The sequence below is a fragment of the Bacillus rossius genome, chromosome 1 (assembly GCF_032445375.1).
Source record: "Bacillus rossius redtenbacheri isolate Brsri chromosome 1, Brsri_v3, whole genome shotgun sequence".
Taxonomy (NCBI): Eukaryota; Metazoa; Arthropoda; class Insecta; order Phasmatodea; family Bacillidae; genus Bacillus; species Bacillus rossius.
Genome location: NC_086330.1, coordinates 54,776,610 through 54,798,871, shown reverse-complemented (window position 1 = coordinate 54,798,871; position 22,262 = coordinate 54,776,610). Strand labels below are relative to the sequence as shown.

Below are 22,262 nucleotides of genomic sequence, written 5' to 3'. Positions count from 1 at the left end.
TGTTGTTCATTTTTGGAGCTATGTCATCAAATGCTCTTTTCTCACACGCAGTTGTTGTCAGTGGTCATTACTACAGAATGACTTATATTCAGTTACGTGTATTTTTAAGGTGGCAAAATTGGTTCACTGTGATTTTTTTTCACCTTGGCTTCAGAGAAAAAACCAAAAGTACTTTGTTTGATTCCTTGGAAATTACTACCAAAATTTGAATGCCAGACACCAAAGTGAGACTTGTTTTACATGATAATCTCCATTCCCAAGTTAATTTGCAAAGTTCTCTTTGTCTGTGCAGTTGCTACTTATGCCTGTACTGACGTTGATTGCCCTGTGCCACAGGCAAACTGAATGAATTTTTAGTCATTTCCAAATATTTTTCCAGTTTTGTTTAAAAAAAATTATTCTTGAAATTTTGAAATAAATTGCATAAATATGATGCTTGTCTGAAAATATATTTCTGAATTAGGATAAAGATATCTCAAGTTAATGTAAAAAAAATTAAGAAATTTATAGTTTAGAGATAAGGTTAATGATTACAAAGATGAAGTACTTTTTCACAAGGTTTACCATAGAGAAACATCCATGCCCATATGCTTATTTTATTTACCACTACAATTATCTTCATATTTACTACAAACGCACAAAACAAAAGTCTGTACGTACATCACTTAACTGATACAGAAATTGTTAGCACTCTTGAGAGAGAAATAAATCTTTTTTAGGGATCTCACTTGAGCTGGTGATGAGAAAGAAGGTGCCTGAAGTATAAACTACTTGCCGGACCTCATTGAACTTCCACTCGGTCATGAGATTGTAATGTCTATCCCCCTCCTACTTCTACAACTTTATGTTGACCCCCATCTACTTGTCGTCGCACAGTAAATTTCCCTTCGCGCATGCATAGAGTTTATGATAATGCGTTTCATTACAACTATAAAGAGCCAGCTCCTTCATTTGGCAGAGCTGAGTTAGTATCATCATAACAGTCGACTGGTAATTTCAGTTCACCCCTAGGAGTGAGTTCATGATGTACATGGACGGTGTGCATAATGTGTTAATTTCGTGTAAGTTATTTCTAGTCACTCCTTTCTTAAATATTGCCTGGCTTCAGTCTGTCGAAATTGCAGTTTTGGTATAGCTTTTTTGTGTTCTCTATTGGTTCATTTATTGTTATGTTCTTTGAGCTGTTTGCCTTTCTGCCTCTTAGTTTTTGCACATGATGCAATGCCCTGCTTTTACGTACTCGAGTGTCTCACAGTGTATTTAAATGTTTAATATGTTCGGTGTAATTTTTGATGCCATGAATTGCGCACAATGCAATTACAGAAGGCTTCATGGTTGTCAGCACCACAGCAAGTCAAATCAAGCGCCCAGTGTTTGCATCTGTCCGTGCCTTAAATTATTGTGTGTCTGAGAGTTTACGAGAGTATACCTGTGTCTTGCTAAAATTTGTATTAAGTAGCATGGTTTGATTCCTTTATACATAGGGATTTTTCTCCCACGAATGGGAACCTCTTGTGAATTACTATGCTATTTGCAACATAATTATTCATTAGTCTGTAGGTGGGTTATATACTATATATTCTATATCTGTTGCAATTTTGTTATTGTGCTCATTTCTCAAAGGCTTTTGTTCTTTCGTGTGAGTAAACACTCTCAATCCAGAACTATTCATAAAAGTTTATACAGTAATAATGTTTTGCCTAGAATCAAGCATTTGTTTAGCTTTTATACGTGTTAGTATAACCCTTTAATTACTATGCAAATTGCAATAGGGAGCGAATTCATGAGTGTAGCTTGTACGAGGTACTGATCACGGTTGTGTTTGCTTGACATGATTGAAGGCGCTTTTCTGTAATTTCACGCCCACTGGTAGGTGTGAAGGCAGCCAGAAAATTTGATAGTAGTCGTGACATTTGTGAACTGTGTGTTCTTACTTAGCTTGAATGAGGATTCAACATTTTTTTTTACTTAAAAGAAAATATTCTCCATTATTTACATTATTACAAGAAACTTTTGCAGTATTAGTTAAATGGGTTTTCATGTACTGACTTATTGTAAATATTAAAAAATTGTCCTGATATAAGCACAGAGAAGAAAAAAATAACTAAAAGAACTAAATGCCTGTCTCAAATCCATCTAATATTTAACAGGTAGTACAGTTTGTATTTGTTGCATTCTCAATGCATAAAACCATAAAACATAATGTATTGCACACTTAGCGAAACGGTGAGCTAGTCCCTACAACAGAACTTAAGGTTTGCATGTGATTCAAGAATCCACATAAGTTATTGTTAAGGTTCACTTTTAAAATACAAAAATGTTTTAACTTCAGCTTAGCAAAGTACAAAAGGATTAGATCTTCAATGTTATGAAATGTGAAGGTCTTAACCAATTCCTTGAAAAATAAATCCATACAAACATAAAGCAAATAAAATTATATAACTTGTTAATGCTAAAAAAATTTAAACCAGTATATTGAAAACTTGCAAATTCATAGAAAACCTGCAAATTCAATTAAATTTCATGTTAGGATCAAAACAGAACAATAACACTATACTAGGATTTCTTGTGCATAAGATATTCATAAAATAATTTTATTACTACAATTTGCATGGTCAAGACAAAAACCTTGCAACAGTAATAAAACAAGCATTTTCTGAATTTTAAAACAGTGTAAATAAATGCTACATCACTCAACCACACACCACCACTACAAACAAAACTGTGGCCCAGGCAAATGGTGAGGCAAATATCCCTGCTGAAAAAAAAATAAACACCATGCAAAATTAATAAATTGCAATCAAAACCACAGTACATACTTCTGATTTAGAACACCAACAACCAAAATAATTAAAAATAATATGCCAATGCAATGAATTCTGAGAGATCTCTTACCGATTAGTCTATCAGCACGTTAACTTATATGTTAGTTCTAAACGTTAATCCCTTTAAAGGTTTAATTCTAAAAACAACTCGCAAGCATTTAGAATTAGAATAAAGTATACACAGTGTAGTTTGAAATTCTTAGAAATTTGCCTAATGTAAATCAATATGTAATTGGAATTTCTCTTTTGCAATATATCAAAATGCTAAATTCCTAATATTATACATCTCAAAAGAGGAAGAACCTTAACTTTGAGCACATAACTACAGAAAAATTTAGACTCCCATCATTACAACTCACATTGTTTCTCTCAAATGAGCTGGATTAAGAAATTTTATATATATATATAATTTATTTTTTTATTTTTTATTTTTTTAATTTTTACATAAGAATCATTTCTGGTAAAAAGGAATGCTAATTATAGTCTAAGTAAAATGTACGTAAATAAATACACCGTCCATCTAACTGCACATTCCACTATGTTCTGTTTGCTCTATATACACATTCTAAAAAAAAAAAGTTTCATTATAAAGCACTACATATGTAAGTTATTTAAAAAAAAATATAGACATAGATATTTTACAAAAAACTAAAATTTATAATTATCTGGTTAAATAACTTATATTAACATCTATAAATTCATAGAATACATAAAATTGTAATTACTTAACTGGCAATTCCTTTAACATTACATTCATTACATAAAACAGGCCCATTTGTTCAAAAACCGCAATCAATATTTTTTTTAAATTTATAAGTTCAATGGCAATATTTCATGTAGTTAGACAAGGTTTTTGCTACTTCAATACCAAAGAACATAGCCTCACATCTTACTCATGGGTGTAAATTTATTTTCTAATTTATATTACAGAAAAGCTTATTCAGTTGTTTCATATAGTTATAGGTAATTTTAATAATTTTATTTTTGGAACTGAAAATTTTGGCAGCTGTAAATGAGAGGGATTTTGTTGAAATGTAACCAACCACCACGTCAGGGAGAGCCCTCAGAACCTGCCACCCAAGGGTTTTGTGCGTGGAAAAATGGACAAAAATCATCTCACCAGAGGTCTAAGCCTAAATGCATGCAATAAGAGGAAAACTTTAAAATTTTCAAAAAGTTTTCCTTAAAACATTGTTTTTTGGGGTTATTATTACCTTTTTCATTCCCATTTTATAGTTAAATTGCATTCACGGTGAAAGGCTTTTCAATCCCAAAGGGACCCGGTCCTCTCTGCCCCCTTCCCTACCCTTAAACCTTTCCGGGATCTACGCTTACACAATTGTTGTGTTCAAATTCAGCTTGTTGCATTTTTGCACTAATAAATCATGAGTTTAAGACAAAATAATACCAAACATTATTCCATGTTATAAACAGACTACTTATATGATCTGTAGTAAATATTTATTGCATTTACAAAACACATTTTTATTTGGGTATGTTTTTACCTGCAGTATTTAAAATAATTACCTCGGATATATCTTTTATTTCGCCGGCATACAACTTGTACAAATCCAACTGACACGTCACAAAAAATGACAAATCATATTCTCCTTGCTGGCCCCAAGATAAAAGTTGGCTATTTAAAAGTGGTGCAGCAGACGGAAGCGACGTCCTGTGTGTTTATGACCAATAAATTTTAAAAATTTGGAGCAATACAGCCATACTCTATAAAACTCCAACATAAAATAACGAAAATTATTACCGATTACTTTAAAAAATAAATAACTATTGACCACTAAAACACACAAATATACCTTAAATCCAGATTTTTTATATATAATTAACAGGGTGTACACCAAACTAAAGTTTCAAACTTCCTTTTTTTTCCCCCGGTTTGTCCGGCCAACTTTTAAAATTTTTCCTGATTATTTGTAAAGCAGTTACAAGGGTTGTCTGAAAAATTACAGACATAAAATTTATTTTTATTTTTCATCATAGTCTCCTTGTAAGTCTATATATACCCTTCTCCCAGCGAAGCTACCATCTCTTCAACCTGTCCAAATAGTATTTGGCGTCTTTCTCTACAAAACCATTGATTACGAAGGTGATGGCAGTCTCATTTAATGAAAATCTACAAGCGCAACATTTAGCCTACGGAACAAAAGAAAGTCACTTGGGGGTGGAACTGGTAAGGAGGGTGGTCAAACAGTTCAAATCGCAATTCGTAGATTTTCACCATGGCAACCACTGAGATGTGAAATGGTGCATTGTCTTAGCAAAACTACATTATTTTTCCCTGCAAATGTGGACAATTTTCTGTAATTTCTACCTTCAGCTTGACAAATAATGATTCGTAGTAAATTCCTGTCATGATTTTTCCTTTTTCAAGATAATCAATTAAGACACCTCCATGACTAATACAGAAAACAGTCACCATCAATTTCCCAGCTGAAGGAACAGTCTTTAACTTTTTTGGAGCTGATTCCCCCATCAAAGTCCACGTTTGTACTGTTTTATTGTTTCCAGAGTAATGGTGAATCCACATTTCATCTACAGTAATTAAACGATGCCAACACTCTGATGTATTGCACCTAAACTGCACCAACAGAGAGTTGGAAACATTCCGTTCCACCACGGAGTACGTCAATGTGGTACCCAATACGCGAACCGCTTTCTCATGCTTAAATCCTGATTCAATATGTGACGAACATGTTCTTTGGACATGTTCATAACTTCTATCTCTCTAACCTTAATTCAAAGGTTCTCTATCATCATTTGGTGAACTTGATCAATGATATCATCAGTGGTTGCAGTTTTCGGCCGTCCCAAATGTTCATCGTCACCCTAGCTGGTACAGCCACGTTTAAATTCAGCTGGCCAAAATTTCACATTGGAAAATGATAGTGCAGTCCCAGTACAAAGTGTCCAACTCAATTTAATTTTCATTGGCATATTGCCTTTCAAAAACAAATATTTAATGACAGCTACATAATAATTTTTTTTTTTCATTTTCACTAAAATTATTGTTGAAAAACAACTGCTCATCCAAAATGGCTGAAATTTACGAGAGTATATTCCAAATAAGCGCAATCACATTCCCAAATTTTATTTTTAACAAGTGCTGTCATCTTCATGTTGATGTTGGAAACTTTTCAGACAACCCTCATAGACCCCCTAGTGGCATATGCAAAGTTGAGCGCTTATTCTGTCACCAAACGAAAACAAATACAGAACCCCGCTTATCTGCGACTCAAATCATTATATTTGTGGTTTAGCTGCAATTTTTATCTGAAAAGTGTTTGTTTTTTAAATGAACACCATCCGCATGAACAGACTGTACACCTCTGCACGCCACACATCATGCATGCTGCCGTAGAAGTCTCACTTCTGCACACTGCACTGACTCTGAACTGCACATGACCACAAGTTTGTTTTGTTTATGCCTGAAATAAGGTCACTAGTAATGATGTACAGCTCAGATATTGCTAACATTTTGACATGTACAGTAGTAGCGTATTTATTATATATTTTGTTTAGCAGGTACAGTACTCCATCAACCATCATGCATGCCTTGTAACACCTGTTTCTTCATTTTTCATTATTAAATCTCACCTATGTTTCCATCTCTTGTACAAAGCAAGTGTCTCGCAGTTTACACTATATATGCATCTAAGGATCTGTACTTGCCCATTGCTTTGCTAAACTGGCTGCAGCGATATACGATACTTGTAAAAAAAATCAGCAAAACTGTGCGACAGCCTTATTTACCTGAATGTACTTCATTTCATGCCCCTTCTCCAAGAACTACATGAGAAAAATACAGCATTTAAGGTTGACATGGCATCTTGTCATCTCTTCTAAGAATGGCCTGGACTGCTGTAACGTGAACAATTCCGGCTTTTAATAGCTGTCACCAGCTGACTACCATCAAGTATGCATGACTCCTCTAGCTGTGAACTTCTAATACCCAAGACACTCATCCCCTTTTTGGTCGCAATTAATAGAGGTTTTACTGTAATCAAAGTTTTGATGAATTTAAAGAAATATATTTTAAATTGAATAGTATTTTTACCCTTTGAGGAACTACACCGCTTTCATCGCAGACAATGTCAACATAAGGGTCATTAGACGGATGAGTGATGAAGATACCAGTATGGAGCAGTAGTGCAATATATTTAGTGGGGTTAAAGGAAGTAACCAGTGACAATCAAACCTGGATTGTTAAGTGGAAGGTGAATGCTCTGACCACTCGTGGAAGCACGGGACTTGTGGGAACGATGAAACCAGAAGACAACTAGAGTTAGAGGGGCCAATTCTGAACATGGTATAGGCGCGCCGGAGTCAGAATTGTACAGGAAAGCAATGACAAAGATGCAACTGCTTACAATATTGTATAGAACTTTGATGTAAAAAAAATTGGTTGACTGTAAAGTCGGTTTACGGACGATAGTTTAACGTGACGTCATAACAAAACATTGGTGAAATGATTGCATACTTTTATGAATAAAATTAAATCATTTTTATTGAATTATCACTATTTTGTATGGATACAAAGAAGGAGTGAAATTAAGTCTACAATCTAATTGATAAATTTACTTTTATTTGCACTCATTAATTCAAATATGTTTATTACTTTAACGAACAGATTATTTTAACTATAACTTTTATACATGTTTGCTATTTAACTTCTTCCAATCTGTGTTATTCTGTTAAGGATAGGACGATGATATGAAAAGTAGGAAACGAATGGGAGTGTTTCAAGTTTAATGTGCCTCGAAAAAGTCAAATCGATGGTTGTTCCAATCAAGTGGAAGAGAGATAGATGTGGCGCAAGCATACAATGAGTGTAACGGGACAATGCATAACGGGACAATGTGCGTAATGGGACAATTAGTCATCCTTTTTCGTGCGTGCAGCCTGCGTTCATCGATTTATTAGACGTCACTTCAAAAAGAGTTTCTAAATGGACAGACTTGTGCCAAATTGATGCCCTCTCTTTGCATTCTTTTTACCAGAGACGTGGATTAACAAGAGCAGTCCGGCCCATGGACTTGAACGCCACGTTTTGCGCAAATTACAAACACATTTCTTGAATGCTTACCTTCTTGTCACCCCAGGAAATTCTTCTTTCCATCTTAATTTCAAATGTATCCTACTGACAGTGGGCCATTATTGACATATTAATAGACTATGAAAAATAATAAGTAGACCTGGACTGGCTACTAATGCAAGTGGAACTGTAACAAAATTTGTTAAGCATTAAAAAGTTTTTTATAAAGGGTGCATTTTACTTAAATAAATCAAGACATGTTGTTTTCCACCTAATCACCTTAAAAACATCAGGTGATTCGAAAAGAGTCTATTACTGCCCCAAATAGATTAAAGATAATATTTTACTTCATAATGGGGAAGAAGTCTGCCACTACAACATTGGGATTTTCATGAACTACCACTACACCAGTGGGACTTCAACCAACCACATACAACTGCTTACTGGTGCTGTAAACTAAGTACAGTAAAACCCCATTGTTAGACACCATTAGAACGACCACCTCTATATTATATATTCCGATCCCTGTTTTAACACTAAAAAAAAAGTGTTAAAAGTCAAAAACGTAAAGTAAATAGACCGAAAATTAGATTGAAACATGTTACTCTTCGTTTTTCTAGGCAAGCACTGTATTACCTGTGGAGCAGTAGATAACCCCCTCCCTCCTCCCAGGCTGGCCCTCTTCACCATCCTTCTTAAGCTAAGCTGCTAAGGCCCAGCGTCCAGCAGTCTACCATTGTGATAAAGCTTGCTCTTGGACACGCTGCACTCTCTATTTTATTCTGATTTCTAGATCCGAAAATTCACGATTGCAATAAACTAGAAAACAATGTGAATTGTAATGTTTTGAAGCTGAAATATAATTTTGAAATTTTTTTTCATATTATACACAAATTCATACACATATAGGCTCTTTTTTATTATTGTTAAATTTTCATGATTTTCTTAATAACAGTATCTCGAAAATGATGCATCGTAGAGGAAATATGCATGGGATAAAACATGTTGCAAATTTATTATGAACAAATTTCTCTACTCAAATAAATGCCAATAATACCTAATAAAGCTAATGTCTGAAAAACATTTTAGGCAACAAAAAAAAATGTCAAAGTTGGAAAAACATAACTCAATGCAAGGTTAAAATCCATATAAAACTTGCTTTAATGGGTTATTCTCATAATATACTTATTGAGTGTTTAATTTTTATTGTGAATACAGAAAAACGTAGCGAAACCCCTACATAGTGAACTTTTATAAAACAATAAACTCTTTATAATGAATTGTGTACAAGTCCCAGTTGAAACTGTATCTAAAACTAGGCATTCTCACAGCAAATATATATTTTCTCTTTTGAATGAAAAGTACAGTTTAAATTTATATTAGTTTTCTTTTAAACAGCCCTAATTTCTTAATTTTAATCTATTATAATTTCAAAACTGAACAAACAACTGTTTAAAATATTAAGTAGAACAAATTTTCACAAATTTTCACAAATAGTACTAAAGATTTCTGGAAAATTAATAGCAAGAGGGTCGAGACAAATTATTATTCATCTCATTCTTTGTGGGCTCAAGCAATTTAATATGAATATTTGTTACATTCTTAAATCTACGTTTATCTCACTTACTTAAGAATTTTTTTTTCCAGTCTACATTAGGTGCTGATTAATTTAATTCATAGCCCTTAGAAATTTGATACATCCTTAACATAAATAGAACATTACAACAGATGTAAAATTTTTCTTTCAGACACCATCACACACAAAATTCTACATATTGTATCCAAGAATAATGGGGAATAAGCATGTGTCAAGCATTTCAATGAAAATACTTTAATGGTTTATAATTATGCTTAATTAATATAAGTGTACAAAGGATGCCTACAAATACCAAAGAATTGATTTGAAATTTTTTCAGGACATGTCAATAAAACTTTCTTACAAATATTTATATCAAGGGTCTCTTTTTGTACATAATATAAACAATTTTGATTTAATACTAAATAAATCTATTTGCACAAAAGTGCCGATTTTTATGTTAGAATGCTATATCATTTTCAGAAATAATTTCCACATGATTAAAGAGGACAGTCTCCAACTATTTGTTTTTAATGTGTGACATAAATGGGAGTGAGAAGTAAAAAAAAAAATTCAAGTTAGCAAATGGTTGCTGGAAATTAAAGTTCGTGACTTCTTGAACCATTATTTTTTATTTTGGGACTTTTGATTTTTTCGTAAACAATTGGAAGCGTAAAAATTTAAAAAAAGTTGAAGTCATTAACAAACAATGTTAGTAGAATGGAATAAAATATAAAACATATTGCGCACGTTCCTCATTGAAAATTCAACATCACAGAACAACTATCCTTGTTTTATTCTACCTCTTCTTACAGATTTCCTTTACAACAAAAATGTGAAGTCTCCTTCAGTGGGCATCAAAGAAAAGGTGCTAACCTCTGTGGTGAGATGTACTCAACTGTGTATATGTTTGTTTGTGTACCACAAAATTTATAAAGAAATATTCTACTAAATATATTACTTTAATTACTAATATCTGTGGTAATAAACTGATATTTTTTTATAAACGGGTGCCAGACACCCAGGTCTGAATTAAATTAAACATTGCTCATGCATCATTCATTACCTACCTAAATCTCTCAGTTCATTCACTGCACTTGCATGTCTACTCCCTCCTTCCTGTGCCACCAGCTACCGCTCAAACACCCAAAAATAAAAAAAAGGGAGACTCACATGACAGAACACAGTAGTTATATTTACCAGACATTACAAGAAAATTGTACAGTTTCAAATAGCACATTACTGTCCATTGCTACAGTCAAATCCCCAACATACGATTACAGGACTTAACGAGAGGAGCAAATCCACAGGATGTCTGTTGGAAAACAAACACATGTTAAATATGACTGGACCGGCTGAATCCTTGAGTCCTTAAAACACTAATTTGTCTGTAGTATCTGAAAGATTTGAGATTCAAGGAAGAAAAAGAGTAGACAAAATGTATTAAATTCAAAATTAAGCACTGACAACTCTTAAACTTTATAAGGTCTATCTGTGTTTTATTTTTGTACCTATCCTACTATATACTATTGTACCCAATATTGTACCTAGAATGTGTGATTACTTTAATAAAATTACAATCTGAATTGATAGGATTTTTAATCTGTGATACCAACATTTAATGGGTTGAATGTTTCATCAAAATAGTTAATTTTTTCTTGTAAATTATTTTTAATATTGAGGCCTAAATTCCAATTCCAGAAAATTGGATATTAATAATTTTTTCTTGGCATTTCTATGTCTTTTCATTAAAGAAATGCTAATAATAACCTCAAATATGAACAGAAAATTTCTGCATCTGATTTCATATCCACCCCTTTGCAAAATAAGACTTGATGTAAGCTTTTGGACATCACCATTGCTAAGCACATGTATGTCTGTAGAAGAAAACTACAAAAAACCCAAAAGACAAAAACATAAATTAAGCAAAAAATTGCTGTTGTCAACAGGATATAAACACCACATAATATTCCATAACAGGAATATGGTCAACAAACAAAGAAAAACAAAGAAAAATGGACTAAGAGAACGAAAAAAAAACCACAAATGATGATAGCACAAAAATATTGAACCCAAAAAAATTCAGTACAACAGTTGAAACAAGACAAAAACACGACAAAACTAAAAAGACGAAACAAACACAATAGTTTTCCAAAACAGAAACAAGCGACATTTCGGGAACTGCTATCTGCTTCCATCCTCAGGCAGAGACGCACATGGTACGAAAACACAGGTGCGACTCTGAGTTTATCTGGGTGTTTATGTATTCATTTTTGTTGTCCATTCCTCAAGATTTTTTTATGACCACAAATATAAACAAGCAATGATGTACTTTGAACTTTACGAGTTTTTTGCAACAAAGCTATAGTTCTTTCACATTGCATACACCTGTTGGAATTATGTATTCACACTGAGTTGGTGTCACTTTTAATTTTTATTTGCAGTGAAGGAAAATAGTTAGTCTTGCATTTAAAATATTTGCAATAACACAAATTTTATGCAAATTTCTGCATTTTTTTGGTCAAAAACATTAACTATTCACTTTTTAAAAAATTGTGAGAATCCACATCCACAAAATTTAAATACTGCAACATGTGGGTTTTATCCACCCATTATCAACAGTTGTTTAAAAACACGGTGCCATCACCAAAAACAACATTCTTCAATACTAAAATAGTAAAATACATAAATGCAAGCAGCTAGATGCTGAAAAGCTACACTATCGATAGTTTGGTCATTGTTTTGGGTTCTCTAAGCAGAGTTTTAGTTTATGACCAGCAACTGCTTGACAGAGAAATGCTTCTTCCGTATACTTAAGTTCTAGGGACTCTTTGGTCTTGTTTTGTGTACATGTTGTTTGTTTACATGTTTAAGATTTTTGTTGTATTTATAGATAATTGCAATTTAAGTATATATTGTTACCAGTATGTATAAAAGAAAGCAACCTGCATTATTACTGTGATGAACTACTTTCTGGTATTCATTACATCTATGATCATGACTCAGCCTTTAAAAGAAGGGAAAACTCAGGATGAACTGTTAAGAAATTACAAACAAATGGGGAAAAATCCTGAGGAAAAATGAATTATTCATTAAGCAGTGGTTTTTTTTTAATTTTTACAATTTTCTTAGGTGTTTATTACTCTGCCAACTTAATACATTAGGTAGTTCTAATTTTTCACCAACACCTTTTGAGGTTGGTACGACCATAAAGCGAAGACACATGTTTCCCGCACACATATTGTGTGATAGTTCCCTGAAATATGATGGATTAGATGCTATACCTTATTTGCGTATGGGTCGCACCCTTAAATTTTGAGCAAAAAAATCTTAACATTTACACCTTAATGGTTGCGACACTGGCATTGACACACACAGGCAGACACACACATACGCACACACAGAAACACACATACACACACACTCTCTTTTTTTCTCTCTCTGGCTTGTTTATTTTTATATTTTTCCCTCCTCCCCTCGTTCACGCAGCACAGCAGACGCGTCACTTGCCAGTGCCGCAACAGGTCAGGCGGCACACACGGTACAGGTACAATTACTGCCCTGTTCATGGAACTTCACGCGACTGCTGAGATATTTTGATTGAACAATTTGTAATTACTTGTGGAGTTATACTTATTTAAAACCAACATAGGTTAGTTATTTACGCACATATTCAACCACACAGTACAATATAATTTTTTTAACCCAAAATAAAAAATTTGCATATGGTTCACAGTACATTTTTTAAACTAAAAATTGCCATAAAATATGTGACCCATATGTGAGTAAATACAGTACTTCTACACCAAGTGTCCAGTAAAGATGATAAATAATTTTTAACTGAATAAAATTCTACAAGCTTTAAAATTAACTTCAGTATTTGGTCTTTTTAACACAGTTATAATTGCCATCCATCAATGAAATATCCAAAATATCATAATTTAGCATTCTTTAGTATAATTGCCCTTTTTATTAGATCAAAGTACAGTAGAACCCTGTTATAATGAATCTGAAGGGAGTAGATTATATGTTCACTATAGAGGGGAAACTTTATATCTGGGAAAACTTTTATATTGGCAATACATACTCAAAAGCAAAATCTTAACTACACATAGGCCTAAGACAAGAAAATAAAGGTTGAAAATACTCAAAGCAACAGTTTTATAAGCAAATGGAGATATTATTTTTAATACACTATACATGTACAAACTTTCTATTAATGGTTTTTCAACATATGCATATTTTCCTTTTTTCAGGCGTTTAATAGGTACTCTGTGACGTATTCGCAGCTTGAGAAAGAAGATTGTTCAGCTTGTTTAATATTGTACTTAATGTGGATGTTGTAATTCCCAGTTCCTTTGCTATTAACACGTGCGGGACAGTGAGGTTAAAGTCTACCTTTTCAATAATGTCCAGTTTATGTCGCACAGATAATGCCTTACGTTTTTTAACGCGTTTTTCACCCTTTTTTATGTACGTATTTCTTATTGAAGCACATTTGCAGCTTATTAAATCAAAATTCTTTTTACCGTCAAAAGTAAATAAACGAAAAATAACGAGTCTGGCGCATCAAAGATCTCTACGTATCATTTAGTATCGCAGTTGCTATAGTTGGAACGAAATTTTCTCACTTTCTATGGAAAAATTTAGTCCACAGAGGTCTATCTAGTGGTAGTCTTACGAACCTTACTCGATCAAAATGTCCGAAACGTAAACGATAAAAATGAGACGTAAAAATATTGAATTTGCTGCTATAATGTACATACGTATTTGTGTGGCGGTAATTTATTTTTAATTTTGATAACATATTAAATGTACACGCGTTCGCCCATTCTTTAACAATGCAGGGAAAACTATTTTTATTTTCACCAGACTGATCACCATTTCTGGCTACACGTACCATACCGAGGCCACTCGAATACGACTTGTTTATAATATAAACGGTGGACAATCGAGTAGCTTATTGCGGAGAAAATCTTCAATGTGATCCTAAATAGACGTTTTGAGAAAAAAACTTGTAATTATATGAAAATATAGAGATAAATGTGCATTATGTCTGCAAAATTTGTTCGTGGTACGCGGGAAAACGTATCAACATTGACAAAAGTTGTACGCTATATCCAATAAATTAATACATAACCTCACATCATTTTGCCGGGACTGAGACGGAAATTCACAATAAACGGGAATTCATTATAGGCGGGTTCACTATAAACGGGTTCTACTGTATATATTGATATAATTTGGCTGTGTGGTGCATTACTGCGTACTACTGGTCTAGTGAAAAGTTGAATAAATAACTAATATAAATATGCAAAAAAAAATAACACCACTTTAAGCTAAATACAACACCGCTTTGTGCCATAAAATAATAACAAAAATGCATATAGCTAGCAAAATTACGTTTTCATGATAACTCTCAACATTGACTTTAAGTTGTTTTTCTGTTAACTTAAGTGATGCACAATTTTGTGTATACACTTCTTTGTTGCCAATGATTCAGAATAAGGCTAAAAAAAATTTCAATAATATATTCTCTAATTTTCCTGCAATATTCTGCTATAAGTTGACTTCATATGGTCATAAAAAAGAAATATGTCCCACTCTCTGTTTATGCATTTTCCCTTCTTTGCAATCATTCTATTAAGAAAGTATGATTTTTGCATCAGAAACTACACACCTAGGTTTCTAACTAAAGATGCCATCTTCAATCACTTTGTTTGGGTTTCGGGGGTAAAAAAAGGTTAAAAAAAAAAAAAAACCAAATGGATTTAACAAGTGCTGCAGATTCATGGATCAATTCCTGAGGACAAACGAGATTCGTAAGTTAAGGATTTGACTGTACTTTTTTTGGCACCATAACTCCTCCGCTAGAATTCAAATCAGTAACGAATGTGAGGTGCAAGTTAAACTAACTACATATGTGCTCTGTCATCCCTCAATGTCAAGCAACCTTAATAAGTTAAACCACTTGAAGGGTTTTTTTTTTTCGAGGAGGGCCGAGGAGGGAGGGTGAGAACAGGTTGGTCCAAAACCCAGCACACGGGGAAGGGTGGGGGGTGGGGAGGAAGGCAGGCGAGAGCTTAGCGAGCAGAGCGAGCGAAATGTCTAGCCAGCGAGGGTGGCAGTTGGGCAGCACGTGAGCATACCGGGGGTTTTTAGGAAGGTGAGGTAACTGTCCTGGAACTTGCTCCAACCTGCCGGTGACGCGGCCTCGGCTACCGACCCCGGAGGCTGCTGGCCGGCGCCGGGGGAGGCGGAGCCCCGCTCCGTCGCCCCCACCACCCCTTCCGAGCTGAGGCTCTCGTCGTCGTCGCGCTCCTTGTGCGAGTGGGTGTAGTGATACGTGAGGCCGGGCCTCGTCTTGTATCTAGCACCGCACACTGAAACAAACTACGCATACAGTCCCCCCGCGCGTCGCCCGGACCCTGCGAGGCGGGTCCCACGCACTACACGATCTTCTTGCTAGCGTGCCCATCTCACAAACCAAAATATACACACACACCTTCATTAAAGACTAAATAATATTACAATAGATACTGTGAATTTCAAATACACAACACTGGAATACTCTAAATACGGAGCCACAACCAACAGTACAAAAACCACTCTTGAGTTCTAGTATTAGCATTGCAAATGATAAACCAAATTACATACTTTCTAAAACCATCTACATTCATGATCACCATAAATAATGCTTTCAACAGTATAATACACACAAACCTACTCTACAATTCATTTTTTTTTTTAATACAGGAAACAAGACAATTTCGTGCAACCATTTCAATTATGCACATGCCATAAAATTATGTAATGTATATTACTACAACAAAGTCAACTGAAAATTGCTTATTAATATTTTTTGAATGCTGTATCAAATGCATGTACACACACCAGATTGCCAGTGCTTGTAAAAAAACACAAACCAATAAGTATACTAAGCGTAAATGTTTCTGAACAAACATAAATTCTTCTCAGTTTCAAATTGAAACGAAACAGCAAATGGACGACATGAACTTACAAAAAAAACTTTTACTGTAAAACAATACAAACTTACTTCTGCACAAACTTTAAAGGATAAATGTTTCCTTCCCTCCTCGAAGTGTAATGAGCAACAGTTACTCAGCCTCACAAAGGGTACAAGCACAAAGCACAAAACTGCTAGGTCAAGCCGAAGCCGTTTGCTCGCACTAACTAACACGAAGCAAACTACCTAACATGAAAGCAACAGAAGATAGAGTGGAAGACGAGAACCAACACAAAAGATCAAGCACGTACAGAAATTAAGAAAGACAAAAATACATTTCGGAAACATGCCATTCCAATACGAAAACCCAACTGCTAAAAATAATGTTAACAATGCCCTTGCAACTACAAATTGAAAGTTACCATTATATTTGTTTTAACCAAATTAAAACATAAGATATGTTTATTCTCAAAGTACACAAATGATAAAAAAATTAACATATTGTGTATTTTTTTTTTGTTGACAAACAAAACTTGTTAAATAATTTTGAGATCACATCAACTGAAAGAGCATCCCTCACAGAAGGGTAATACAGGTGAAGCATTGAGATGCACCAACCAAACGCAATTGACAATATAAACCTATGACGGCATGTTATTTACATGGGAAAAAACTATTCATTGTAACTAGGTACACATGTTTCAATAGAGGTAAAGGCAAGCAAGCTGCCAGCCACAGAATAAATTAGAGAAATATAACTTACTTGTTGAAACAATCAAATTACTAAAATCCAGAAACTATGCAACTGGAGATTCACCATTTAAAGCTAATTTCAATGTACACAAATATTTTGAACTATGAATGATCTCATGATAAGTTCTTGGGTAAGTATTATCTTTGAACGGTGTGTTTCAATATGCTTCAAATTAATTTATTATACCAAAATTTCAATAAATAGGCCATCATAATATACACTAGCAGTTGTTTTTCAGATCTTTTTCACTGTTTCTACAGAACTTGAGTTTTTAAGACACTACTAAGTAACACTAGCGCAAAACAAACAATTGAAATTTTTTTTTTACTGTTTGCAGAATTAATAATAATCACAATCATTCATGACATTTTCAAAAATTCACTACGTAAACCCAAAACAGTAAAACTGTATTTACATGGTAGTTCAATATTAAAAAAAAGTAACAAAAATTAGCAAATAAAAAACCTTGTGTTTACATTTAATGAATTTTAGTGTGAATAAAACATAACACACAAAGTAGGCAACTAACGTATACGGTTATACGGTTCAACCCACTCAGCCTAAGAACAGACTCAAATATCCTCACAATATCCACAAAAAAAAAGTGCCTTCTTTTCCTAACTGTTAGTACAGTGCCAGAACATGAGATGCACAGCTCGCCAAATTGTGAAGAAGGATTGGTCTAAAGTCATGTTGTGCCCCAATTGGGCGGGTTGACTCTCCGACCACAAGCTAGTGACTATCCCTTCTGTATCGGTGGCTGACCCACAGAGGTACACCGGTAATCGCCGACACTCCACCACAATATCCTGGCCGGATCCTGACTTGCAAACAGTCTTCAGTTCATCTCAGTATGGGTCCCAAGGGACACCATAGCCAGTCGCCTACGCTAAGAAACAAGGAGGGAGGTGGCCCAGAGGCGGAACCCTAGACTCGCAATCCACAAGATCAAGGTTCGAATCCCAGTACAACCATTGGGGGTCTGCGAATATTCAAAAAAATATTTAATATTCGTGAATGATTTGATGATCAATTCAACGTTTTCAAATATGTTTTTTTTAAATTATTTGTTGCTTATAAATACACTAATTGGAACTCAATCACAAAAAATTTAAATCATAAAAGGTAATATGTATGACGCCAAGAAAATTCTGTAAGAAACTTGGATTTGTTTTCAGCAAAATAATACATACGTTTTTGTATGTAAAAATCTGTGATTATGGTTAAAAAAAATTGTTATAATTACACTATTTTTATGAATTTGGATCAACAAAACATTATTCACACTTAAAATTGTACTGATTTAAGAAAATGCATTGCCAGGTTTTTTATTTTCTTGTATTTTACACTACGTACTCTATTAAGGTTTCGTTTTTTACACTGCATATGTTCTTGGACTCATATGAAGTGTGAAAAAAAAAAGTTTACACTATATGTTAAAATTCAATCCAAAAAATATTCTATATTCGTGTATAACTTTTTTATACCAGCATATTTTCATTTTTCCATGGTTAGTTAAAATTATTTCAGGAAAATGCTGGATATTTCCCTACTATAGGCCACATTGCAGATACCATCCCCATATCACAAGTCTGTATCAATTTTATGCCTTACTGGCTTGTCGAAAAGAATTTACTGCAAAAAACAACTAAAAAAAAATTTGCCATAACCCATCTTAACATTATCCTGGAGTTGAATTAGGTAACAAAAGAAAACCATAATCATGATGTCAAGATCAGGCTATCGACTTCGGTTCATCTGAATGTGAGTCCAGTATCATGATCGCTTACTGCAGCACTGTCTAAATGAGTACAGAAAAGATTTTATGGTTTTACTTTTATGCCAATTTCATTTTTAAAAGGGGGTATTTCTGTGTTATTCTTTATTTTTTATTAATTCTGTTTATTCATAAAGATAGAAAATTATTCAACAAATATGAGACTTAAATGTTTCATGATCCTTATTAGCTTAACTCTTCAAAACAATGTCATTATGCCTGATTCTGTAATACATGATGCACTTTTGCAATATAATAATTAGTAATGAGCATGACTAATGACTTGGAACAATAAAAATAAACTGCTAAGTATTTATGTGTTTGAAAAATGTATCAACATCTTAATGCAAAAATAAGTTACTAATAAAACAGTTGCAAGATCAACAAAAGTAAAATTTGAAGGAGCTTGGCCGTGAAAGCCTGCGAACATTATTAAAAGTAATATTTTTTCTAATCTAGTTAGCACATACATTTTGGTATTCTCTTCATGATAAATAAATAAATAACACTCACTCAATTAAATTAATAAAATATAACTTATTTTGTAATGAGTTAAGTTTTGATTAAAAATGCTGCATTCTTTCAAGATAAAAAGTTGCATTTTGGTAATTTATGGTTAGGGACCCCCAAAAAAAAAAAAAAAACATTTTTGTGGAAACACAAAGTTTGGCGCGAAATACAGTCGTTTCCACGAGCTGATCAAAGCCATTTCTGAAAACATCATACAATATGTCATAAATTTGTAACATAGGAAACAAATTTTAATAACAAAGTACATACTTCAATATCTCGAACATAGTAGTTTTTTTTCTACTACAGCACCAATAAATATACCTATTTATGAACACAATACTTTGCTTTCTCACAAAGTTAAACATCTTGTATCTTCATATCTTTGGTATTTAGTGTAAAAGCAGGATGGCTTTGATTTGCAAGAGAAGCTACTATGCATTTTATATTTATATCTGGTTTTACGTAAATTTTCTTTATTTACTTGACGTGGCACAAACAATGTGGTCTTTTTCAAGTGGAGAAAAGCTTTATTATATGGTAAACTTACAAACAAATATGAAAAATAATACCAAAATAATTTATCTTCTTGTTTATTTACACTTTACATTTTCGTGTTTCTATAGTTTAAGCAAAGAATACAGTAGAACCTCATTTTTACGTACCCGCGATATACGAATTCCCGCGATTTAACGTATTTTTTTACATGCACTGTCAATTTCCCTATACTAATAATGCATTCTTTTCCCGCCTTGTGCAAAAGCATTTCCCACTGTTTACATAGAATTAGTGCTGTATTTCGTGGCAAACCATCGGAAAATTTAGAGAAAACAATAAATTCTCAAAATGAATAGCGTGAAGTTTAATTATTAAGCATTACTGCATGAGTGTATGGTCACCACAGCTTCGTTCACCATTGTAAACAACTTACTTTTTTTTTTGTGCCACGTGCTATTGTACACCATACGGTCATGAACCAAACGTAAGGTGACATAAACATGAAAATTAATAAGTACTTTTCTTAGCGTTCCCCTTTAATTTTAAATGTATTATGCATGAAAATAAAGGTGAAAACTCACATTTTTTATACACAAAAGAGCGGATTACTGTTCCATTATTAAAATACGTTTTAAACAACATACGAGTTTCCTATAAATATGGCGTCTTCGTGCATATTCGGCGATGTTCTTTTAACACATTCTGAAAAGTCAAATGGCTGCAATGAATATCCAAACAATGCAATGGCAATTTAACTTCTATTCCTCAACGTAAACAATTATATTGATGGTGGTAGCTATCATTTTATAGTATTATTCCTCAAAAAATCTGAAATTAATAAAACTTTAACACGTAATTAAATACAAAGTTCAAAAATCAATTGTGTTACAAAATTTCAGCACCAAGTGGCTATATCAAGATGCTTCAACATTCTCATTTCTTACACAAGAACAGCAAATTTCATGTTTAACTTTCGGCAATAATGAAGAACGGCGATATTGGATATATTTATAATTTTAATTATGTGAGATAGTGAAGTTCTAGTTAATATATAAAAATGTAACCGTCTCTGACATATTATTTAGTGTGGTATATATTTTCTTATTGTTTCCCATATAGTGAGATGATAAAAAAAATTTGAACTTTTCCCTCATTTTGCGTTTTCCCGGTTTTTACATATTTTTTTCCTGGTACCTTGAAATATATAAAAATGAGGTTCTACTGTAATTGTTAATGGTATGAGAAAACATGTTACAAGTGTTTTAACGTAAGTTTTACCCCATACCTTTGCTTATATTAAATTAAGTTGTTATTACATCCAGAAATATACATTTTGAGTAGGTTCTGCCCTGCATATGCTAAATGATAGTTGGTTTGTTATTTAGTACCTAGCATGTTGTCTTGCAGTAAGTTATTAAGTTATTTTAATTTTTTTTAATGGATTTCATGAAACTTATAGATATGCTCACATGTATATTTAATCTGTAGTTCTGAGGAAAGGATTTTTCTGAAGGAAAAATAAAACTATGTAAATGGTTAAATGGTTTTTAACTTTTTTTTTAGTTTCCTAACATGTTTTCTATCATTTTCTAAAAGGCTGCTGTGATACTTCGAGTAGTTTTGTTTACCACTTTAACAAGTGGTTAGGATAGGTATACACGTATACATATATATCATGGAATATTCTGCAAATGGTTGGTTGAGTTTGGTTAGCTATAGTGAAAATACTTAAAAATAGTGTGGAGTGTTGGTTACGTATGGTGATAATGTGGTGACACTGAAGTCTGTTCACAAGTTGTAAGAGAGATTTAAAAGTGGATATGAGTCGAATGAAGACAGCAATGGTCGGGACATCCTTCAACCTCAAAAACAAATGACAACGTGCATAAAGCTGTAAAAATAGTTAGTTCAAACAGGTGATTAACTATTCAAGAGCTTACCCAAGAATAGAAAATCTCATTCGGGTCCATGCAAATAATTTTAATTGTTAATTTGCAAATGAGACGAATGCGAAATTCTGTTCCCAGACTTTTTGACCGACAAACAGAAGGAAAATTGCGTCAGTTTGCATGTCAGTTTGTAGGATCATCTTGATGCAGATCCGGATTTCAAGGCCAAAATTATAACTGGAGATGAAAGTTGGGTGTATGGCTATGATTCAGAGACAAAAATTCTGAGTGTCTAATGAAAAACGAGCAGCTCTCCTTACCCTAAGAAAACACGTCAGTCAGTCGAACATCAAGTTCATCCTAACTTTTTTCGATAGTGAGGGCATTGTGCAGTTAAGAGTTTGTTCCAAGGGGAA

General features: G+C 33.4%; 1 protein-coding gene across 3 annotated transcripts in view; it reads right to left on the bottom strand.

The window, feature by feature from the left end:
* LOC134536221 (zinc finger protein ubi-d4-like) overlaps positions 1-22,262 on the bottom strand; it is a 103,230-nt gene that overhangs the window by 60,744 nt on the left and 20,224 nt on the right. The window contains exon 6 of one of the 3 annotated variants that reach the window (XM_063375894.1): positions 15,601-15,834. The exons of 1 other annotated variant lie outside the window; for it this stretch is intronic. In XM_063375894.1, the coding sequence (XP_063231964.1) occupies positions 15,601-15,834 (234 nt within the window). The remainder of the gene's footprint in view (positions 1-15,600; positions 15,835-22,262) is intronic. One more of the 3 variants, XM_063375903.1, reaches the window with a different exon arrangement.